The sequence below is a fragment of the Pongo pygmaeus genome, chromosome 2 (genome assembly GCF_028885625.2).
Source record: "Pongo pygmaeus isolate AG05252 chromosome 2, NHGRI_mPonPyg2-v2.0_pri, whole genome shotgun sequence".
NCBI lineage: Eukaryota > Metazoa > Chordata > Mammalia > Primates > Hominidae > Pongo > Pongo pygmaeus.
Genome location: NC_085930.1, coordinates 106,696,270 through 106,718,003, shown reverse-complemented (window position 1 = coordinate 106,718,003; position 21,734 = coordinate 106,696,270). Strand labels below are relative to the sequence as shown.

At 52.6% G+C, this 21,734-nt stretch overlaps 1 protein-coding gene across 19 annotated transcripts in view; it reads right to left on the bottom strand.

Moving 5' to 3' along the window:
• Positions 1 to 470: 470 nt before the first annotated feature.
• CCDC12 (coiled-coil domain containing 12) overlaps positions 471 to 21,734 on the bottom strand; it is a 57,946-nt gene continuing 36,682 nt past the window's right edge. For 7 of the 19 annotated variants that reach the window (XM_054481919.2, XM_063661237.1, XM_054481922.2 and 4 more), the window contains 4 exons: positions 21,467 to 21,673; positions 20,208 to 20,275; positions 4,510 to 4,589; positions 2,068 to 2,411 (listed from right to left, as the gene is read on the bottom strand). In XM_054481919.2, coding sequence (XP_054337894.1) covers positions 2,068 to 2,411; positions 4,510 to 4,589; positions 20,208 to 20,275; positions 21,467 to 21,673 — 699 coding nt within the window. Of the gene's footprint in view, positions 1,058 to 2,067; positions 2,412 to 4,509; positions 4,590 to 20,207; positions 20,276 to 20,829; positions 21,674 to 21,734 lie in introns of those variants that run through there. The other 12 variants (XM_054481932.2, XM_063661242.1, XM_054481931.2 and 9 more) reach the window with 6 other exon arrangements.

Sequence of the window (21,734 nt, the reverse complement as noted above, 5' to 3'; positions counted from 1 at the left end):
CAGGGTCTCTGTCCTAGGGGAGCCACAGTCTAGCTCTGACTGGTGGAGTAGGGACAGAGGCCGCCTGGGGCTGGGGAGAGTGGGGAAAGCAGTGCCAGAGACATCAAATCTGGAGTGGCCCTGAGTTGGGGCTTGCCAAGGCCCAGTCTCTCTCACACTGTGAGGATCCCCAGAGGACCAGGGTGGGAGCCTCTCCAGCTACTCCATAGACTACTACAAGGCCTAGGTCTGGGGGAGGTCTTAAAAGAACTTTCTCAGACTCTGTCTCTATCACCCAAGGATCTTGAGATGACCAGCACTGACCATGGACTGGGCCAGGACTTGGCCGCAGAAGGCAGCCTTGAGTGAGAGAACCCAGCCCAACACAGGGGTTATTCATACATATTAAGTACCACCTCTGCAGTCACCCTGTCTCCATCCTGTGGAGCCCAAATCCACTGTACCCTCAGACCTAGGAAATATCTGACACATTTCTGCCACACACAGGGGTTTACTTGTCTCTATTTCCAGATTTTTTTTAAAAAAGTTCAAAATATATACATATATACAGACATATGTACATCCACATGTGCAGACACAAGCACACCCAGAGTTGTTGCTGGTTCTGCCTCCATTCAGAATGGCAGGGGCCACCCAGGAGACAAGGAGCTGACCTCACCCATGGGGGTTTCAGACTTGACAGGCAGGGAGTCTCTGCTCAGAAGCCAAACTGGAGGTGATGGCAAGCCTAGCCCCCATCCCTGCCCAAGACCATCCCCTGGAGGACAGGCCTGATGGGCGAGTGGTGGTGCAGGGCATGCCTCAGTCGGAGTCACAGGCCTTTTGTTCGGTGGCAGCATCCACTGCAGAGGCTAGGTTATCTTCCTGGCCTTTCAGCCTTTCACCTGGGATGGAAGGCAGACAGAAGGGATGGGGAGGGGCCCTGTGCTTGGGCCACCACCCAGTGGGCAGGACCCCACCTTCCCAGGCACTGCACTTACGGATTAGCTCGGCAATGGCCCTCTGAGTCCGTTTTTTTAGTTTCTCCAGCTTCTTGGCCACATCTCTCTTGAGGTCCCTGGAGCAGGGAGGCAGGGAGAAGCAGGAAGGTGAAGGCTGACCTGATGTGGCATTGGGCCCCCTCCCCTCTTGCAGCCCTCTGGCATTAGGAGTCATGCTCGGTTGCTGGAGGGGGCTGCCCTGGGGAAGAGGCCAGGACATTCCCCTTCCGTACCCTCCGAAACCCAGCACAAACCATCATTCCCTGTCCCACTAAGGCAGGGGGACTAGCACCACAAACCCACCCAACACAAGGGACTGAGCTAAGGCAAAGGTGGATGGTTTCTCAGGGACCCTCTCTTGCTCTGGTCCTCTGGTCACCATCAGGGAGTGACTTGCTCCTGCCCACTGTGGGCCCTGCTCCTCCTCCAGCCACTGGCCCAGCCCCTCCACTGTGGGCATCCAGAAGTGCACAAGCACTCAGCCCGTTCTCTCTGGCTCTGGGTTTCCCAGGACATATGCCCCATGCTTTTGTTTCATCAAATTAAAACAGCTGGTGTTAACTCGACCCAGAATCAGGCGAGAGGGATATAGCCCTACCTCCGGCTCAAGGTGAAGACAGACAACAAGCCTCCCGGCCCACAGCACCCTCTCTCCCACTCTCTCTCAGCCTAGCAAGAAGGATGACGACCTCCATTTCAGAGAGGAGGAAACCAGGGCCAGAGGGAACAAGCTATGGTGGTAGAACAGGAACAGAAAACTGTGTCTGCCCTTCCCTCCACCCCTGGCCCCCAAGGACAGTGGTTGGCCTTGCTCAAATGGGAGCTCTGGAGCAGATGGGCTCTCAACCTCTCAGGAGGGCCTTCATGAGGGGCCTGCTGCTCCCCGCGCCTAAGCCCCCCCCATCACTCCTCTCATCCCACCACTTATGTCCTCCTCAGCACTGGTTTCCAACAGTAGCTATCTCATGTAACTCTATGTCTGTACTGCCAGTCTCTGCACTGTGACGGCAGGAAGGGCCAAGCCCCAGGCCCATGCTGGCACCAAGAGCCCCCGAGTCAGCCTGCACCAGCCCTGCACGGGCAACACTCACCAGTCAGGCTTCCGAGGAGCGAGGTTGGCCAGGTCCTGGGAAAGGAGGAGACACACATCAGGGTGGAGGGGCCGCCCCAGGACAAGGGGGAGGGAAGGCTCAAGAAGGAGGGAAATGGGAGAAGGAGAAGGCGGAAGGAGAGGGATGAGGGCAAAGAGGCAGGTGGGAAGGGAATAAAGAAGTGACAAGAAGGAATGGGGGGCAGAGGAAGAGCAAGTGGCGAAGAGAAACAGAACACACAGAAGCAGCGAGGATGCCAGGGTGGCCCAGGCACTCACCACCTCCTCGATGACGGGCTCGGGCTTGGCGGCCTCCAGCTGCTCCTTCACCTTCTCCTCCACTAGAGGGTGCAATAAAACAGAGAAGGCCTGTGGGAAAGGCGCTGCCACTCCGCAGGGACACTGCCTACCGTGGCCCCCAGTGAGAGACGGGACCCCAGGCTTCCTTGCTCCCACCTCTGTGTGGCCCCCAACCAGCCAGAGGTGAAGACCCTGCAAAGGCAGCTCTGGAGGAGGGGCCTGGGTTTCCCAGGATGAAGCAGTCTCCACAGGCCAAGAATGGGACAGCAGGAGGCAGCCAGCCATAGTCAGTCAGGAAGCATGGATGCTGACAATAACTACGAGACCAGAGAGCTGCCTGGATACATACAAAGTGAGGACTGGCTTCTCACACAATCCCAGGGCTCCTGGGCTCTGAGGATGTCCTCTGGGTCCCGGCCTAGCCAGAGCCACAGGTGGCTTTTCCTCCATCCCAACTTAGGTGTATGCTCCCAAGACCAGGGCACAGGCACCTCCCAGCTCCTCCAAGCTGCTGCCAGCATAGTGGTCCTCTGAGCAATCTGACTAGGAGGGTCCTGCCCCTTGGGGACAAATGGCAGAAGCACTAACAACTCTGGGCTTTGTGGGCTTCCTCCAACCCCTGGCACTCAGTGGGCCCATGAGTGCCCTCCCGCTCTGCCTCACCTCCCTCCAGACACAGATGAGAGTTGAGGGCTGCCCCTGACCTGGGCAGTTCTTCACCTCTCTGTCCTGCCTACTGTCCCCCACTGCACCATTACCCTACCAGGTGGGGTCCAAACCTCAAAGCAAGTCATGGGGAAGTGTCTGGATTTCAGGGATGAAGGAGGTGGGGAAGCAGACTGGGATGTGGCCAAATGGGCAACACTTTACTTTTTCCCAAGATAAATGTATTTATTCACTTGTTACTTATGCAATTCAAAGAAAGTTGATAACAAGGCCAGGCGCAGTGGCTCACACCTGGAATCCCAGCACTTTGGGACGCCAAGGCGGGTGGATCACTTGAGGTCAGGAGGAGTTCAAGACCAGCCTGGCCAACATAGTGAAACCCTGTCTCTACTAAAAACACAAAAATTAGCCAGGCGCAGTGGCACACACCTGTAATCCCAGCTACCCAGGAGGCTAAGGTTACGGTGAGCCGAGATTATGCCACTGCACTCCAGCCTAGGCGACAGAGCAAGACTCCGTCTCAAAAAAAAAAAAAACATAAAGAATTAAAACGGGGACCCTCCAGGGCAAGGGCCCAGGGATCCGCAGGACTAAGAAACTTCCTGGCATGAATGGTGTGGACGGCCAGAAGCTCCTGGTGGCTGTGCTGCTCCCACGCCATGGCAAGAGACTAGGCAAGCCCTGGGCCAGGCCCTCTCCCCTGCCTCAGTGCTCCACACTGCCTGTCCACTGCTGTGTGTGGCTGAGTGACTGGCCCCTGTCTCTGACCCCCCCAGGGCCCACAGGACCCATCACCCTGCCCTGCTGCCCAAGGGCCCCATGACCACATCCACTTCTCAGCCAGGAGTCCTCTGAGAGGATGTGGCCTTTTTCAAACCCCACTCAGATCCCTGGGAGGCCTCGATCTCAGGGTGTGAGGAGGACTGAGAAGGCACAAGAGGCCTCTTCAGTGCCCCGACAGCCTCTGCTGCTGCCGAAGGCCGACTGTGCGCATCTGCCATGAGATGGTAACAAAGGGCCAGGGGCATGTAGCAGTGAGGAGTGACATGTGGACAGACAAGCAGGTGTTGGAGGGCTCCAGAGGGGCGTGGCTGCCTACAGCTGTGGGAATGTGGAGGGGAGGCACTCCAGGAGGAGGTGGCGCCTGGGCCTGCAGATGACGCGGACAGGGTCAAGGCACAAAGCACACGAGAGGCTGACTCGGCTCCAAGACTGCTAAGAGTGGCCCGTGAGGGCTGTGAAAATAGGCATGACCATGTGCAAGGCTGGGAAGGCCACAGTCCACCAGGACAGCAGTGAGAACTGCACAGCCCCCAAGGCCTCCATGAAGAGAGAGGAGCCACAAGGGGCCAGAATCTGCAGGCCCAATTCCTGTCCTGGTACTGCTGGTTATTCTCAGAGAGCAAAGCCTGCTGAGGTGAAGGGCGGCTGACAGTGCCAGGAAGCAGAGGTGGAGAGGGGCAGCCTGCTTACCTGCAACCGGTTTGGCCTGGGGCACCCTCCTCTTCTTCAGGTCCTCATCCTCCGGGACATAGTTCCGCAGCCTAAGTTCCCTGCAAGAATAGAGAACACGCAGAGATGAAGTCAGTGTGTGACATGGTCTCATTCATTCATTCATACAATTTGCATAGTCCGTGACTTCCTGACTTTCCTCTGCGCTCTCTGGAGATAGCCTGGTAAGGAGGAGAAGCACAGAATGGAGTGTCATCAGGCAGGCCCCTTGGCACTGTCTCCTGCCACTCAGCGGGACTGGCTGCCCTCCAGAGGCCCTGTCTACTCTGTTGGAGTACGGTTCTCTTCCAGAGCTGGGCTAAGGACGCCTAGGGAGCACAGGGTGTCTATCCTGGATCATACCATTTGACAGATAAGGGGACTGGAGGTCAGAGAGACTGTACCCTTTTCATAGGATCACACAGCAGTGGCTGCACATCTGAGCTCAAGGCAATGTATGACTCCTAGCCAGGGCTAAAGCTCCTAGGCTGAGTGATTCCCAAAAGAGAAGGCCAGTGGTCACCCACAAATTCCCCAAGTCTGGCCCCTCTTCAGAGCCTTCCTGCCCTGGGGCTCATGCCATGGAATACGCCTCAACTACTTAGAGAAAAGCATCTGGGTGTGCTGGGCCAGGGGCATGCAGCAGTGAGGAGTGACATGTGGACAGACAAGCAGGTGTTGGAGGGCTCCAGAGGGGCGCGGCTGCCTACAGCTGTGGGAATGTGGAGGGGAGGCACTCCAGGAGGAGGTGGCACCTGGGCCTGCAGATGACGCGGACAGGGTCAAGGCACAAAGCACACGAGAGGCTGACTCGGCTCCAAGACTGCTAAGAGTGGCCCGTGAGGGCTGTGAAAATAGGCATGACCATGTGCAAGGCTGGGAAGGCCACAGTCCACCAGGACAGCAGTGAGAACTGCACAGCCCCCAAGGCCTCCATGAAGAGAGAGGAGCCACAAGGGGCCAGAATCTCCCGGCGGGAGCTGCGGCTAGCTACTATGTGTTTATGTTCTTCCTGCCTCAGTCTTTTCAGGCAGGGGTGGCTGAACCAAGAACTCACTGGGGTCCTCTCTGGCTCAGAGGCTCATCAAATCCTAGCCCCACACACACAGAAGCAGGCTCCCAGGAAAATGTGTCCCTGGTAACTCCACAGGGCAGCAGGGCGAGAGGTCCTGGGGGCTGCTGGGTCTAAGAAAGGCAAGGCAGAGGCAGTGGGACAGACCCCTAGCCCCAGGGGATGCAGGAGTGGCCCCTCAGATGCCGGCCAGGTGAGACTAGGCCGCAGGTCCTCCTCCTTCCCCAGTACCTCTTTCAGTTCTTGACCACTGGTCCCTCAGAAAAGTCCTGGGCCTCTAAGGTAGGAAACAATTTCCCAACAGGCCTCCCATAGTCTGCCATCTCCCAAGCCCTCTGTCTGGACCAGGTAAAAGTGCTGCTGACTTCCTCAGGCCCTGCAAAAGCAAGCTTTCCCAGAGGCAGGGGTGTCTGTGGCCACACAGCTAGCAAGCGGCAGTGCTTTGGACTCAGGGGCTTTCAGATGCTATTCACTCTCCTATTCAAGGGCTCCACCTGCTTCCTGCCCCCAGCTTACTTACCGTCTCCTTCCCTCCTGCCAGGGCCCCTGAGCCTGGAGCCTTGGGGCTGGGCTGAACCACTGGCGGGGGACGGGGCAGTACCAGCCTCGCCTGTGTGGAGGAAGCCCACCTGCACTCCCAGAAGGCACAGAGATACCCCACCCGGTCCCCCATCCTTGAACGCTTGCCTCGGGCCTGGGGGTATATGTCAGGTCACAGAGGTACAGGGAGACAAAGTGGGGCATGACTGGGTGCAAAGGCTTTCATTCACAACAGGGTGGGGAGAAATGAGGAAGAGAAACTGGGTGTGGGAAGAAAACTGCAGGGATTAGTAAGAAAAAAACTGTCGCTTTCAGAAACTGTCTCCAGGGTTCTGTGAGAAATCAGTAGGAGAGAGGAGAGGCCACAGGGAACCGTACCCAGAACTCACAGCAGCAACACGCACCCATGCCTCCAGACCCAACCACTGCCCGAGGCTTCAGAAGGCCAACTGGAGGAGTGAACCAGAAGCAAGAGGCGGGAGCAGAGCCTTGCGCCCACTGTGTCCTGCCACCCCCAGAGCGGAGCACTGGCCAAGCAGCCAAGAACATCTAGATCCCGACCACTATGGGAAGGTCTCATTCTGGGCCTCAGTTTCCACATTTAGAAACATTAAGGCTGTGCCGGGAGCATCCAGCTCTATCAAGCTGGGTCCACGCCCTCCCCAGATTCACTCTTGGAGGGCTAATCTGATGTGCAGCCACTGTTGTGTGATCGCGTGAAAATGGTGCAGTTTCTCTGACCTCCAGTCCCCTTAGCTTGGAGAGCTAACAGACTTCCCCTCCCTAATGCCCACTTAACTGCCCACCCCCGGAATTCCACCACTACCAAAGGACAGGAGTCTCTGGGAGAGGTCAAGGAGCATGGGGGGTTCAGCTTGGGGACCTGGCCTTTCTAACACAGGCCCAAGATTTAACCTCCCTTATAAAAGCAGGTGGATCACTTTAGGTCAGGACTTTGAGCCTAGCCTGGCCAACATGGTGAAACTCGGTCTCTACTAAAAATACAAAAATTAGCTGGGTGTGGTGCCACATGCCTGTAATCTCAGCTATTCAGGAGGCTGAGGCAGAAGAATCGCTTGAACCCAGGAGGCAGAGGTTGCAATGAGCTGAGATCGCACCACTGCACTCCAGCCTAGGCTGTAGACTATCTCAAAAAAAAAAAAAAAAAAAAAAATTATATATGTATATTTTAATTGGCTTTAGAGAAGTACCAAGACAGCAAGGATTTCAGGGGCTGCAATCATGGAGATAGGGGAAGTACAACAAAGTGAGCCTGACATTACGTCCCTCTTTCCCCTTAAAGCATGTCTATTTACATGCAGCAGCTGAAAAGCTGAGAGACTGAGCAGAGCTTCCCATCAGGTTGATGCAAAAATAACTGTGGTTTTTGCCATTGAACATAGTGGCAGAAACCACAATTACTTTTGCACCAACCTCATATAATCTCATGGGCCTGGAGAGAAAAAAAAAATGTGTGTTTAGGCAGAAACTAAAACAGACTGCCGACTTCTCAACTGAAACTATGGAAACCATAAGACCACGAAATGGTATCTCAGAAGTGTGGACAAAATAAATGTCACACAAAATTCTAAATCTAGTTAAGAAGCCTTCAAGAGAAAGACTTTCAGACAAAGAAAGGTTAGGAGAATTAGTTATCAATTAATCTGTTATTCAAGAAATACTAAAAGGAATACTTTAGGCTAGAGGAAAATGATCTCAGACGGAAACATGGAATTGCAGGGAAAAAATAAAATGCCTCAGAAAGGGTAAATACAATGGCTTGTGTCTGTAATCACAACTACTTGGGAGACTAAGGCAAGAGGATTGCTTGAGCCAGGCATTCAAGGCTGCAGAGAGCTATGATCACACTCTGCACTCCAGCCTAGGTGACAAAGCAAGACCCTGTCTCATAAAAAAAGCAGGGGGAAAAGAGAATTTAAATGAATATTGACTGTATAAAACAGTAATAATAACTTATAGTATTTAAAATATAGCAACAATAGTATAAAAGGCAGAGTGGCAAATAGCCTTAAAGTGTTCTAAGGTCCTAAGCACTGTAGAGGAAACGGTAAAAATGCTACTATTTTCTATTAGACTTTGATAAGTTAAGGATGTATGTTGTTATGGCTGTGGAAATCACTAAAAGAAAGGGAAAACAGCATACAATTAACAAGTTAACAGAGGAAGAAAGTGGAATGATTAAAAACAAAAAAATCCAAAAGGAGACAAGAATGGAGATAAAAAAGGAAAGTCAAGAAACAAATAGTAGGACAAGAGGTTCACACACAAAGCAGGCCCAGGCTGCCATCCTAGGGGCTCCCATAGCCTTACAGTGTCTGGGGCCACCACAGTTCTTGGAGACTGGGCAGGGTGTGACGAGATGGTGCCAGCCAGACCAGTAGGGCAGGCCAACACCTAACACCTTGTCAGCTGGCCAGGAAATACTGAAGCAGCCTGCACTCACCAGCAGTCACTGGCATCTGGAAGCCACCTTTCTGAGGACCACTGGAGCCAAACAATGGTTCTGCCACCCCCATTTTAGAATGAGGAAGTTGCTAAGGGGAGAAGTACTAGCTCTAGCTAAAAGAAAAGAAATAAAAACAACAAAAATGTTGACAGTGGTTATCTCTAGGAGTGACTTTTTCAGGAGTGATTTTTTTCAAGAGATGGGGGTCTTGGCTGGGCATGGTGGCTCACACCTGTAATCCCAACACTTTGGGAGGCCAAGGCGGGTGGATCACCTGAGGTCAGGAGTTCAAGAACAGCCTGGCCAACCAACATGGTGAAACCCCATCTCTACTAAAAATACAAAAATTAGCCAGACGTGGTGGTGGGTGCCTGTAATCCCAGCTACTCAGGAGGCTGAGGCAGGAGAATCACTTGAACCTGGGAGGCAGAGGTTGCAGTGAGCCGAGATGGTGCCACTGCACTCCAGCCTGGGTGAGAAGAGCAAGACTCCATCTCAAAAAAAAAAAAAAAAGAGATGGGGGTCTCATTATGTTGCTCAGGCTGGACTTGATCTCCTAGGCTCAAGCAATCCTCCTGTCTCAGCCTCCTGAATAGCTGGGACTACAAGCATGAGCCACCATGCCCAGCTCTGAGTGATTTTTACTTGCTTCTTTGATTTTCTGTAGTTTCCAGAATTTCTAATCAGTATAATTCTACACAGAAACAACCAACAAAGTACTCAAAAACGTAAAGAGGCAACAGGCAGAGGGGCCGTAAGGCAGCAGAGGACTGTGGCAGGGTTCTGAGTCAGGCAGCACCAGCACCTCAGCTCTGCTGGTGGCCAGTCTCTGTGGCTTAGGGCCAGGCTGTCCCCTAGCCAAAGGGAAGCAGAGACCAGGCCATGCTTTTGGGGCTTTCTGCCCCAGAGTCTATGGGAAGGAGGGCAGTCCAGAAAGCCCAATGGCTTCTAAGACACTATCCTTTGCACCAAATGCCCTAGGCCACCCATAGTCCACCCTATACCGGCAGCCAAAGCCAGGGTGGAGCTTTGCTCTCTCTCCACAAGAGCAGACACAGCAGCCACCTCAGTGCCTCCACTGGCCCTCCCTCTGACTCAGGGACCCCAGTGTCCCCAAAACAAGTCTAAGCTTCTTCACATGGTCCTGGCCCCACAGCCTGTTCACCCTCTCAGCTACACACTTCCCTGTCCATCACGCTTAAAGAGCCAGCTCCAGGAGGTGGCCCTGTGGGCCCCTCCCAGTGTCCCTACTCACCCTGAGGCACAGTGACCGCCCTTCTCCGGGGCCCCCTTTGCCCCACTTGCCTCTCTACCCTCTCCACAGCAGACCCCACTCCACGCATGTGGCCCTGTGTCGGCTGCATGTCTGTCTTTCACAGCCTGCCCTAAAGGCACCAGGCAGCTCCAGGAGGGGCTCAGCATACATTGCCTCAAGCTGGATAAAGGAATTCAGAAGGCACTCAAGAAAGAGCTTTATGGGTAGCCTGGGGCTCTCTGAGCCTCTCAATGACTTGAGAACACATTTGGAAGCAAAGAAGTTGTGCCCAGCAGATAGAGAGGGCAGGAATGTGGCTGGGCCGGGGCAGCCAACCCCTAAGCAACTTCTTTATGGCAAAGCAACAGGGAATGCCAAGTTCGCATTCTATAGAGTTTCCTTCTAAAATGGGTAGCTGACCTTTTCTATTTACTTTACTCTGCTTCAGGCCAGCTGCAGGAGCCCGGGACATGGGCTGGCCAGGGAGGTTCAGGGGAAATCACCCCTAGGGTACTTTTTCACATGTGCCACTGAGAGGAAGCAGGTGGAGAAAGTTGATGTTCTCTGTCAAGTATAGAACCACAGTAGAGTTCTAGAATGACGAAATGAAAGGAAGCTTTGAGATTATGAATCTGATCCAACCCCATCCCTGGCAAACTGGCCTCAAAGCCTACACTGCTCATGGGGGTTTCAAGGAACCCTGGCCCACTTCACTCACTCATGCTACCAGGCTTATCCTTTGGGGCGCTAGCCTCCCTTCTCACCCCTTGTATCTTGAGGCTACTCCACATTCACTCCCTGCCCTGGGCCCCTGGAGGGAGGCAGAGAGGATAAGGACAGGACAGTCCCACAAGGCCTGTTCCCTGAGAACAAGGTCCTCCACCTGGCCACCCTGGTCCCTCCTGCCCATACAGGCCCCGTCACGGGCCAGAGAGAGAACTGCTGTGAGGCACTCCTCCTAGTAACAGACCACAGGGAAGGCCATGCCCAGGATGCGCCTGCAGGCCTTGCAGAGGCCACCACTGACCAGAAAGATTGGCAACTTTGACCAAAGAACACTTTCATTTTTAATATTCAGAGTACAGAGACACTGGAGCTCTGCCAGGAAAACACACTCATGACACTCAAACACGCCCCTAATAATCCTCTGTTTGCTTTAGGCTCTGCATATAGAGACCTACCCCTTGTCCCCAATATAAATAACAAGGCTTCAGTTGCTGCTGCCAGAGGCCAGACCCGACAGAAGCATGAAAATGAGGGGAGAGGCAGCTACCCCAAATGAGGTACACAACTGCTCTAGAGGCTGATCTGGTTTTTCTTTCAAGGGCCATTAAAATGTTCAAACCCCCTGACCCAGTAACCCTGCTCTGGGGAAATTATTCCATAGAAATAGTAACAAAACAGGAGCAAGCAAAACAAAGCATTCTACATACGCACGATCCTGGCAGCATAATTCATAATAGCTACAACACCTCTGGGATCTCTTCTGGCAGAGTGCCCTAGAGTGGCCTAAAGTACCACCAGGCTATGAGGGCAAAGGACAATTTAGTACAGGGATGTTTTTGTTTGGTGGTTGATATTTTTCTTTAGAACACTCAATGGCTGGCTTTGTAGCAAATGAGACTTTTAAAGAGCCCAGTGGCTTCCCCACTCGTGGGCAGAGGAGACTGTCCTCCAGCTGTCACCCAGCAAGGCAACTGTGGCCCAGCCTGAAGAACAGGTACAGTGTAAGGCAATAAAATCTCCCTTCCCTTCTCTTATCCAGCCCACCCCAAGACTCCTGTCCTTCTGGCCACACAAAGAGGACAAGGTCTATTGGAGCACATGACACAAGAAGTGACCATGGGCAGGACAGGGCCACATCACAGCCCCAGGGGGTGGACAGGCCTCCAAGCAAGCCCTAGCAAATGCGTCCTCAGCAGGTTTCAGAAAAAGGAGTGGGAGCACCTTTGTGCCCCCACCTGAAACCACAGGCCAGAAAGCATGAGATACAGCGCCCTCCCCAGTAGGGGCAGCCTCCACACATGGCCTCTCAGAGGCCACCTCTCGAGACCACCCTTCCACAGAGGGAGAGGTTGTCACTGACATTTTCTCAATGTGGAAAACAGTCCAGAAAGATTATCCGAGGTGCCAGAGTTGAAGGAAGAGCCGGAGGCAGAATCCACACCCTGCTCTCTGGCCTAGGGGTGGACCCCACATCAGCTTCCTGCATCTGGCTCCTCAGGGACCAGCAAACCAGCAATTGCAGTAGAGAAGCTACCTGACACAGTGACTGGGGCCTGGCCAGGGCTGCAGGTGGCTCTGCCAGGGCTCTGAGTGCTCAAGTGTTCCTCAAAGGAAAAACTCCTGCAGCCTACCCCACAGTGGAGTTCAGCCTACAGCATCATCCTGGAAACTCCCTCCCTCAACGGGAGCCCAGCTTCTCAGCTCTCCCCACTGCCAGGAGAAGCCTTCCTCAGCCCTAAAAATTACAATTTTAGGTCACAGATCTTAGAGGCAGAAGGAGCTTCAGAAGTAGTATAGTCAAGCCCTTGCCTTAAAAACAAGGAGGCCGGAGAAGCCAGAGCTGGCTGAGGATGAGATCTGTATGGGAGCGCCCACCAAGACAGATCAACAGCTATGGCCACATGTTGGCACCAAGGCCTACCCAAAGGCCCCTGAGGGATGGCTTATAAGCAGCCAACGGCTGTTCCAGGCAATGACCAGGGCTGAGTGTTAGTTAAATGAGGCCCCTGCCCTGCCGGAGCTACCATCACATCTGCATCATGTGGTCTGCACCCACTCTCATCCTAGACACTGCAGAACCTAACCAAGGTGCTCTACACTGACAAGTTGAACTTTGCACCCATCCCACCTGGAAGCCCATAGCTAGTGGGTACTTAAGGCATTAGAAAAAACTGGTCTGCCAAAAACAAAACAAAAAACCTCAAGACTAAAAAATAAATCATGGTACTCTCAAAGAAATATTAAGCTGCCATAGATAACTTCATGAAAGTGTATTTACCAAAAGATAGTCATGACACGGCTCAAGAAAAAAGGTTACAAAACAGCATGACATGCACAGATACATGTTGATCTGTAGTTTCTAAGTTTTCTACAATCAAAAAATCTATAATTTATGTAAATATCAATTTAGATTTTTTTTTTTTTTTTGAGATGGAGTCTTGCTCTGTCGCCCAGGCTGGAGTGCAGTGGCGCGATCTCGGCTCACTGCAAGCTCCACCTCCCGGGTTCATGCCATTCTCCTGCCTCAGCCTCCCGAGTAGCTGGGACTACAGGCACCCGCCACCACACCCGGCTAATTTTTTTTTGTATTTTTAGTAGAGACGGGGTTTCACAGTGTTAGCCAGGATGGTCTCAATCACCTGACTTTGTGATCCACCTGCCTCAGCCTCCCAAAGTGCTGGGATTACAGGCATGAGCCATGGCACCCGGCCGTAAATATCAATTTAAATTTTAAAACAGGAGAGGAGTAAACATTTATGGCAGATGAGCTAAGCCCCAAAGGGCCCAAAAGGTGAGAACTGGATTGGCCACGTTGGCCATGTGGGACCCAGATGTTGGGGGACAGGGGCCTGCATAGCCCACTGCCCCTCACCCTCCCAGGGCCCAATCTAGCCCACAGACCACTCTGGGAAAGTGGATGGTGCTCAACCCCATCAGGCTGCCCTAAGCAGCAAACCGCCAGCAGCTGCTGCACTCTGCCAAAGACTCTTTCCCCTACACAGGGAGGGGTCTCAGTGGCAGCTCCACTCCCTTTCAAAAGTTGGAGGATTTTAGCCAAGGAAATTTTAGCCAAGTCGCTTCACCTGCCTGGACTGTAGTTTCTTCACCTATAAATGCAGATCACATTAGTCCCAGAACAGAGGTGAAGACTTCATAAGAGGAGCTTTGGAAGCTGAGATCAGGACATACAAGATATCATAACTTAATGCACACAGAAAGGATTCAGCTGTGCTCCTACCCCACCCTACCCAGAAGGGAGGTGCCTGGTGCCAGCACACGGTGAGTCGGCTTCACTATCTTCCTTAAACCAGTTCTCTCTTGACTCATTCTCCCACATTCCCAGGCCTATTCCCGAGAAACAGGGTCAGGAAAAACGAGGCGGTGGTGGGTCTCTGTGCTGCTGCTTCAGCAGGAGATCTCCACTGCCCATGACTGGGACATCACCAGATGTAGACATCCTCTACAGTGGGACTGAAACAACTCAGGAGGCGTGATGGGAGCCGCCCTGGTTGGTACCACCAGGGTGGAGCAATGTATGCCAAATCAAGCTGATGTCATGGATCAAACAACCTGATCTGTGATACACCCTGGTGTGTGGAAACCATCAGTGGGTCCCAGCACACAGAGCAGAGAGGCCTGGCATTGGCTGGACTCAAGGGTTTGGGCACTGGGCCAGGGCTGGGCCTTAGCTGGGGTGGGAAGTCTCTCCACAAGAGGGTCATGCACACATTGAGCTGGGGAAGAGATTTTCCAACTCTGAAGAAGGAAGGCTAGTGGCCTCATTGCTTTTGCAATATGTGACACCCAGCCCCGGTCAAACAACTATCTCTGATGGTGACCAACTTTTCCAGCTGTGTGCAGACCTCCATACAAAGCCACAGGGAGGTGGTGGCTGTGGAGGTTGGGAGTTTGGGACTTGCTTGTTCAGGCACTTTCTGGCATAGGAGGAGGCAAGTGCTCCTGGTTAAGTGCCTCCTCCCTTCTCCTCCCACCTATCAGCCCCAACCCAACAGTCCATCCATCCCACAAGGCAGGGTGGCAATGGCTGTCAGCCACAAATGCTGCCCTAGACATGCCTCCATGGCACATATCAGCCAACCTCCCATCAGGAAGAAGTGACGGAGAGCTTTAAAAAAAAAAAAAAAAAAAGCAGCTGACACTGACACGAACGCCCCTGAATGCCCTCTTCCATGGGCCAGCTTTCCAGAGCACATCTTATCTGGATAGTACACAGGGGGCTGGGGCAAGGGAGCTGCCTTAGGGATGAGTCATCCATGCCTCTACAGAGTTAGCTACAAGAAGGCTGGCAGAGACAGGGAAGAGTCAGCCCAGGGAAGTAGGGCCCATCTAGGGGTAGGAAGGCATCCTTTCTTCCCACAGAGCCTGGGCTGGTCGAGCTGCTGGAGCTCACTCCCACCCAATGGGGATTTGGTTGTATGGGGATGGGACAGGATTTATCCTAGGAGAATAATACAAATTTTAAAAAGGAATCTGGATCTATAGATTCAATGCAATTCTATCAAAATCCCAGCAAGCTTCTTTTAATAGATATTAACAAGCTAACTATAAAATGCATAAGGAAAAGCAAAGGAACTGTTAGAACAGCTAACATAATTCTGAAAAGGTCTCCTCAGGCAGTGGGGCAGGAACACAGGCAGGCAGGCGGGTGACTCTTCAAGATGGCTGGTGAGGGGCAAGGTCCTGGGGTGGCTCCCTCCAATCCTGCTGGATTTTCATTTACTTAGCCACAAACCCTGGCCCTACACTATATCTGGTTAGACAAATGAATCTGCAAAATGAGGCCACTCAGCTTATTTCCAAGGACTATCTAATGCAGCAAATAAGCGAGGCTCTACAAAGTGGTTCCTAATCACAAACTTCTAGGTCACCTTTCCTTATTTCTACTCCCATCCATTGCCTCACATTTCCCCCAACTGTTGCCTTATTTGCAAAGCTGGCACATGCTTTATGTAAAAGTTACTTCTGCCTTTTCGAGGTGTGTCCAGAGTCCTTTCACTCTCTCGGGAGGACCTCACAGTGCCTTCCTTCTGCCCAGAGCCCCAGTACTTGCTGGGCAAACAGGTATGGCATTTGCTCTGTTCATCAGGTGAAGCAAGTTTTATTTCATTTTTTTCTGCGGCTCACTGAGAATCACAGAAGATTCTGTGGCTCACTGAGGCAATGTGACTTGCCCAGGGTTAGAGAATTAACTGGCAGGGCTTGGCCTCAAACCCGGGAACTGCTTCCAAAGCTTGACCTTGCTCCATCTGTCTAGGTCCTTTCATTTCAGGGACTGCTGCTGAACCGAGAATCTTCTCAACATGTGTTCTTTCCCTAAGTCCCTAAATTAAAACAGAAAAAAAAAATTTAAAGCATGATGAACTAGCTACATCAATATATGGAACTGACCACCAGGCAGGGGACACTGAGTGACCTGGAGAGTAACTGAGGCAGATGGACCCTGCTCTCTGCCAGCTAATGGGACATAGGGAGCCGAGACACTCACAGGCAGCAGGCCCTGGGGTCACTCAGTCATTAGAGTTCAGAGCTGAGTGGCAGTGTGGGATGGAATGACTCAGGGAGGAATCCTGGTCAGGGCATAAGAGGAGAAACTAGGGAACGAGGGGAAGAGGAGGGTGCCCCTTCCATCTCTCTGTAGGGCCTGGGTGAGGGAAGCATCAGAGACAACTCAGTCTTTCCCATCCAGGTTGGGCCCTGGGTCTCAGATGCAGATCTGTGTAACTCCCTTGGCGTCACTCCTGAGATAGTGAGGGGGTCAGACTGGAAGGGGCCCCCAGGGATACTGAGTAAAGGAGAGTTGGGGTGATGTCTGTTCATGCCTCCCCAACAAGAGGCTACACCACCCACCCTTTCACACTGCAGATTCATGCCTCTGGACCTTTGCCGCCCAAACCCTACCATCTGGATTCCAGACTTAAAAGGTATGTTCTCCATAAGGCCTTGTCCCACTGAAGGCAGCAGAGTGTTAGCTGAAAGCACCCCTGGGTGGGCACCACACTCCTCTTAGCACACTCCAGAATGGCTGGTGCCGGTGGGGCTTCACACCTGGCACCTGGGCTCAACCCAGAGTGACCCTGACTGAAGTAGGCTGTTCTCGCCTCCCAGCAGCCGAGGAAGGATGCTCACTGGTGAATGGCCTCAGGGGTCATCTCTCCAATGGAATGGAAGGTCACTTCTTTCTCTCCAGTGGCAAAGGAGGCTGTAGCAGGGGCTATGGCCTAGGGGGTTCTCTGGAATCAGCTCCCAATCCATAAGCATCCTGCGTGAGAGCCCCTTTCCAGACTTGGGGTACAAATAAAAAGCAAGATCCCCCGGGATGGACATGGCCTCTGCTGCATCCTGCTCTTCCTGGAAAGTCCATCATCCCCAAGCCCTGGACCCTGCAGTCTAAAGTTAAGTCCACATGGGTCTGGCCCTGTGTTAGGCAACCAATGTTCTAATCTGCCTTCCTAAATAACCTGAGCAAGCCCTCTGCTCTGGATCTGTTAAAGTCAGAAGAGTCTGTTTTTCTCTGGGGCCTACAAATACAGGCACAACTCCTTGCTCAGGCTAGGCTTCCTGGCAACCAAGGGAGTGACTGAGTAGCAGGCCCTGCCAGGTACAGGATGCTAGAAGTCCACCTGCCCAAAGTCTCTAGAAGGACAGCCCCGAAAGCCAAGCTCTCAACGACTGGGAGGCAAACCTGTTCCACCACGCTCCACTGCCTCAAAAGAGGCCAGATCAGAGCAAAGCAGAAGAATATGATGAGCTGAAGCCGAACCCAATTCAATGTCCAGCATGGTTGGTCCCTGGGCTGCGGTAAGAAAACAAAACAGGGCCCTGCACCTGCCCAGCTCAGTAGGCTCAAGACAGGGCCTCAGAGCAGGTCTTGTGCTCCACTACAAATGACCTGTAAGACCTAACAGGAAGCAGGTCCTCACATGGCAGGGCCTCTTTTATCTAGAACTCACTGACAGGAGCCTGGAACTACACATGCCCTTTGGTTTTTTTCCCACAGTTTTCATTATGATATATCTCAGGCACACAGAAAAGTCCGGAGAATAACCTAACACACATACTCACCTCCTGCAGAGTCAATAAAAGCAATGTTTTGCCATATTCCAGACAGGTTTGTTCCCCTCCTGTTTTTTTTTTCTTTTGTTATAACAAAATCACAAATCATTGGCCAGGCCCAGTGGCTCACACCTGTAATTCCAACACTTTGGGAGGCTGAAGTGGGTGGACTGCCTGCGCTCAGGAGTTTGAGACCAGCCTGGGCAACTTGGTGAAACCATGTTGTTTTTGTACCAAAAAATTAGCTGGGCATGGTGGTGCGCACCTGTGGTCCCAGCTTCTTGGGAGGCTGAGGTGGGAAGATTGCTTGAGCCTGGGAGCCACGTGAAGGTTGCAGTGAGCTGAGATAGCGCCACTGCACTCCAGCCTGGGTGACAGAGTGAGACCCCGTCTCAAAAAAAAGAAAAACAAGTCACACATCATAGAGCCTTTCCCTAATCCTGTTTCCTCCTTGCTTCCCCAGACGTCAATCGGAGGCATCACTCCTCATGTATGTGTTTACACTTCTGCTTTCGCTTTCTTGGCAGCACCTGACACTGTATCACACACCTGCTTCTTTGTTAACAGCCTGTCTCCTTCCAGAAAATGTCAGCTCCATGAGGGTAGGGGCTGTACTTTGTCTGCTGTTGCCTTCCAGGGGCCCACAATGGTACCCTGCACAGAGCAGACAACCAATAAAGTCAGTACTTGCCAACTGAGTAACACACATATATCATTTTGTGTTCCTAAATTTGATATAAATGTTCCTGCCCTGTATGCCTCAATTCTGAAACCTGATTTTTCCTTCACTCAACACCACGTTTGAGAGTCACAACCACATGGTTCAACATTCAAGCCTCTTACTGTATGACCCACCCACCCACCTGCTAAACCAGTGACCCTTCTTTCTCATCGAGGAGACGGAGGGGTGGGAATCAGAGAAAAAACCACCAGCAAATCAAAGCCCAGAAACTGGAACTCAGGCTCCAGCCAGAGTTCCAGTTTTTGAGAAACTAAGAACCAACCAGAAGACCAAAGGGCCTCTCATATGTAGTTACCACAGAATGGGGGAACTGTGCCAGCACCCACCCATAAAGCCACGTATGTTGGGGTCACCTGGCAAAGGAGCAACTAACTGGCCTTCATCTTCCCATCACCAGCCAGGGACCTTCAAGAGCTGGGGGCTAAGGCCCAACAAAAAGCCCCAGGCCCAGTGCCAGCAGACCCACTCACCACTCACCATTTAGCATTACCAGCCTCTAAGCATAGAGCTGGTAGCATGTCTGAACCCGAGTAGTGGGTATGGACTCTGCAGGGCTCTCAGGATGGTGTGAAAACATTTTGTAAGTCGTGTCTGTGATTGCTCCTGATTACAAAGGCAGAGATGAGGCCCGCATGTGGGGAGGTTCTACTCATACTGGTGAAGGTGAAAAAAGGCTGTGGCATTAGGAAAGCCTGCTCTGGTGTGGCTGCCCAGCTTCCTCTAAAGAACATTCCCTCCCCTCCCGCTCCCCCTGTGCAAAGCAGAGCCTAAGCCCATCAAGATCTACACCCCCACCGTGCCTGAAGAAAGCTGCTCAGAGCAAAGGAAATCAAGGCAACCCGTTCAGAAAGACACACAGTCTGGCCCCAGGAAGAGAGCCCCATCTCAGGGCGAGGCATGGGAGGGAGGACATGAGACCTCTGGAACTGCTGACACGGGAGTGGTAGTCAGACACTCTGCTCACAAACATCAGCGGCACAGCTTTGCCTCGCCCCACCCCACACACTGGTTCCAGCAACAGTTTCCAGGCTCCAGATTTTGGGGAGGCAAAGCAGCATCTGAGGCTCTGTGGAGGTTGCAGCCCTCAAGACTGCAGGGGAAGACCTCGTGCCTGCAATCACGAGGGAAGGGTACCCAAGACCCTCATGTGTGCTGTGTTTAGGCAACTTAAGTGGACCCAACCAGATGACAGTATTTGACAAAGTAAGATAAATACTAGAGAGGGAAATGAAGCCAGAGGGGCACAGACAACGAGAAAGGTGCCCTTTGAGCCGAACTCTATATGAAGACCCAGACATCAAAGGTATAGGAGAGATGAGAAGGACCTCCAGGCTGAGAGGACAGACAAAAGACTGGTCAGGAAATGCTGAGTGGCCAGGGGTGGCAAGGGCTGACCACAAAGGGCTCTGGCTAGAGGGAAACCAGAGGAGGTTGGATGAGGCCAGATGGCCCAGGCAGAGCTTCACATGCCAGGTGCAGAAGGGGCACTTACTCAGCAGGCAATGGAGAACCACGCCATGAAAGGTGTATGAGAAGGGTAAAAAGGCATAATGTAAGGGCTAGAAAGAAAATGCTGGGGGCTGAGTAACAGCCAAATGGAAAATGAGGGAAAGGAGGCAGAGAAGGCCTCAACAAGGGCCTTCTGAGACGTTGAGATTTTAAGGTCTGAACAGGACAGCCATGGGCAGAAAGAAGAGGGGAGGGAACAGGGCAGACACTGAACAGAGTTGGGAGGACCCAGAGACCGGGAGACCGATGAGAGCTGGAGGAGAGAGCAGACCCTGGAGCTGCATAGGGGCATTACCTGTGCTTCTCGCCTTCTTCCTCCTCTTCTCTGAGATGCTTGGTCTTTGGCTCCCCATCTTCCTTGTCCTGCAAAGAAAGGGAGAAAACCACCAGCTCAGTTGAAAGCTCCTACTTCCAGTCCACGTGGCCCAGGGAGCTAAAGAACAGGACATCTCAGAAGGGGGGCACCTGGCAGGGCCCAGCTTGGTGTCCCAGACTCCAAGCAGGGTACATGCCTGCTGCATCTCATAGGCACAACTGGAGCCTCACTGCCTGTGCAGAATTTAAAAATCCATAACTCTTGGCTGGGCACGGTGGCTCATGCCTGTAATCCCAGCACTTTGGGAGGCGGAGGTGGGCGGATCTCGAGGTCAGGAGATCGCAACCATCCTGGCTAACACAGTGAAACCCTGTCTCTACTAAAAACACACAAAAAAATTAGCTGGGTGTGGTAGTGGGCGCCTGTAGTCCCAGCTACTCGGGAGGCTGAGGCAGGAGAATGGCGTGAACCTGGGAGGCGGAGCTTGCAGTGAGCAGAGATCAAGCCACTGCACTCCAGCCTGGGCGACAGAGCGAGACTCCGTCTCAAAAAAAAAAACAACAACAAAAAAAGTCCGTAACTCCAGCCCAGTCCCAGGTACCTGGTAGCCCTTAGAGAACACTCGCAGAAAGAGCTGGATGGCTTTAGGTGGTGAGAAATGCAGCCACTTGGTGCCATGGAGGGGCCATGCTGGCAGGTCACCAGTCACCTTCATGGGTCTAGACGGAACCACCTGCTAAGCTAGGAAAGACTGGGGGAAGAAGTCACCAGCAACCAGGGCAGGATGAGAGCTCAGGCCTCCTGAGACACCTTTCAGGCCAGAGTCCTCTCCAGAAATACCTATTTGATTCGCTTTAGAAGTAACATGAACTAGGACCAGGCTTCTAACAAGATTCACTGCCTAGGCCTATGCTATATTCAGGGAGACAGAGGCAAGGGGAATTAGTCAGAAGTTTCCATGAAAATTTTCTTAATCTGGTTCTTTTGACTTCCCACCAACTGCACCTCTTTTTGAAGTCTAGAGAGTCATGTTCATCTGAACCTTGACATGTTATGCTTGTTCTCAGGTGCACTGGGGGCCACAACAGAAGGAAACTGCCATACTGCTTCCACCTGAAGCAGAAAATGTCCTCCTGGACTTTCTCCCTTATTATGTGATTACCTCTGTTAGGTCAGCCTGCCTGTGGACAAACTGACGCAGGGTGTGTATGCGCATGCGTAAATTCGTGTGCCCACACCTGGGGTCCGGGCGTGGCCTGAGAGGCCCCATGACAGAGCCGTTGTGGGTCTCCCTGCATGCCAGCGTTGGCACTCCAGAAGGTGACAATGCTCACTTCACTATGGCAGCGTCCTGCCTTCGACTCTCGCAGAGCAGTGTTCTGAGAGAGATCTGTGAGCTCCTTCCATTGGGAGTCTGCTCTGGTGGACACAGAATGCGCTGGAGCCTGCATATAAATTACAAGTAAAACAGCTGCTTGAACTACCTTTCCTAGACATTTATTTACG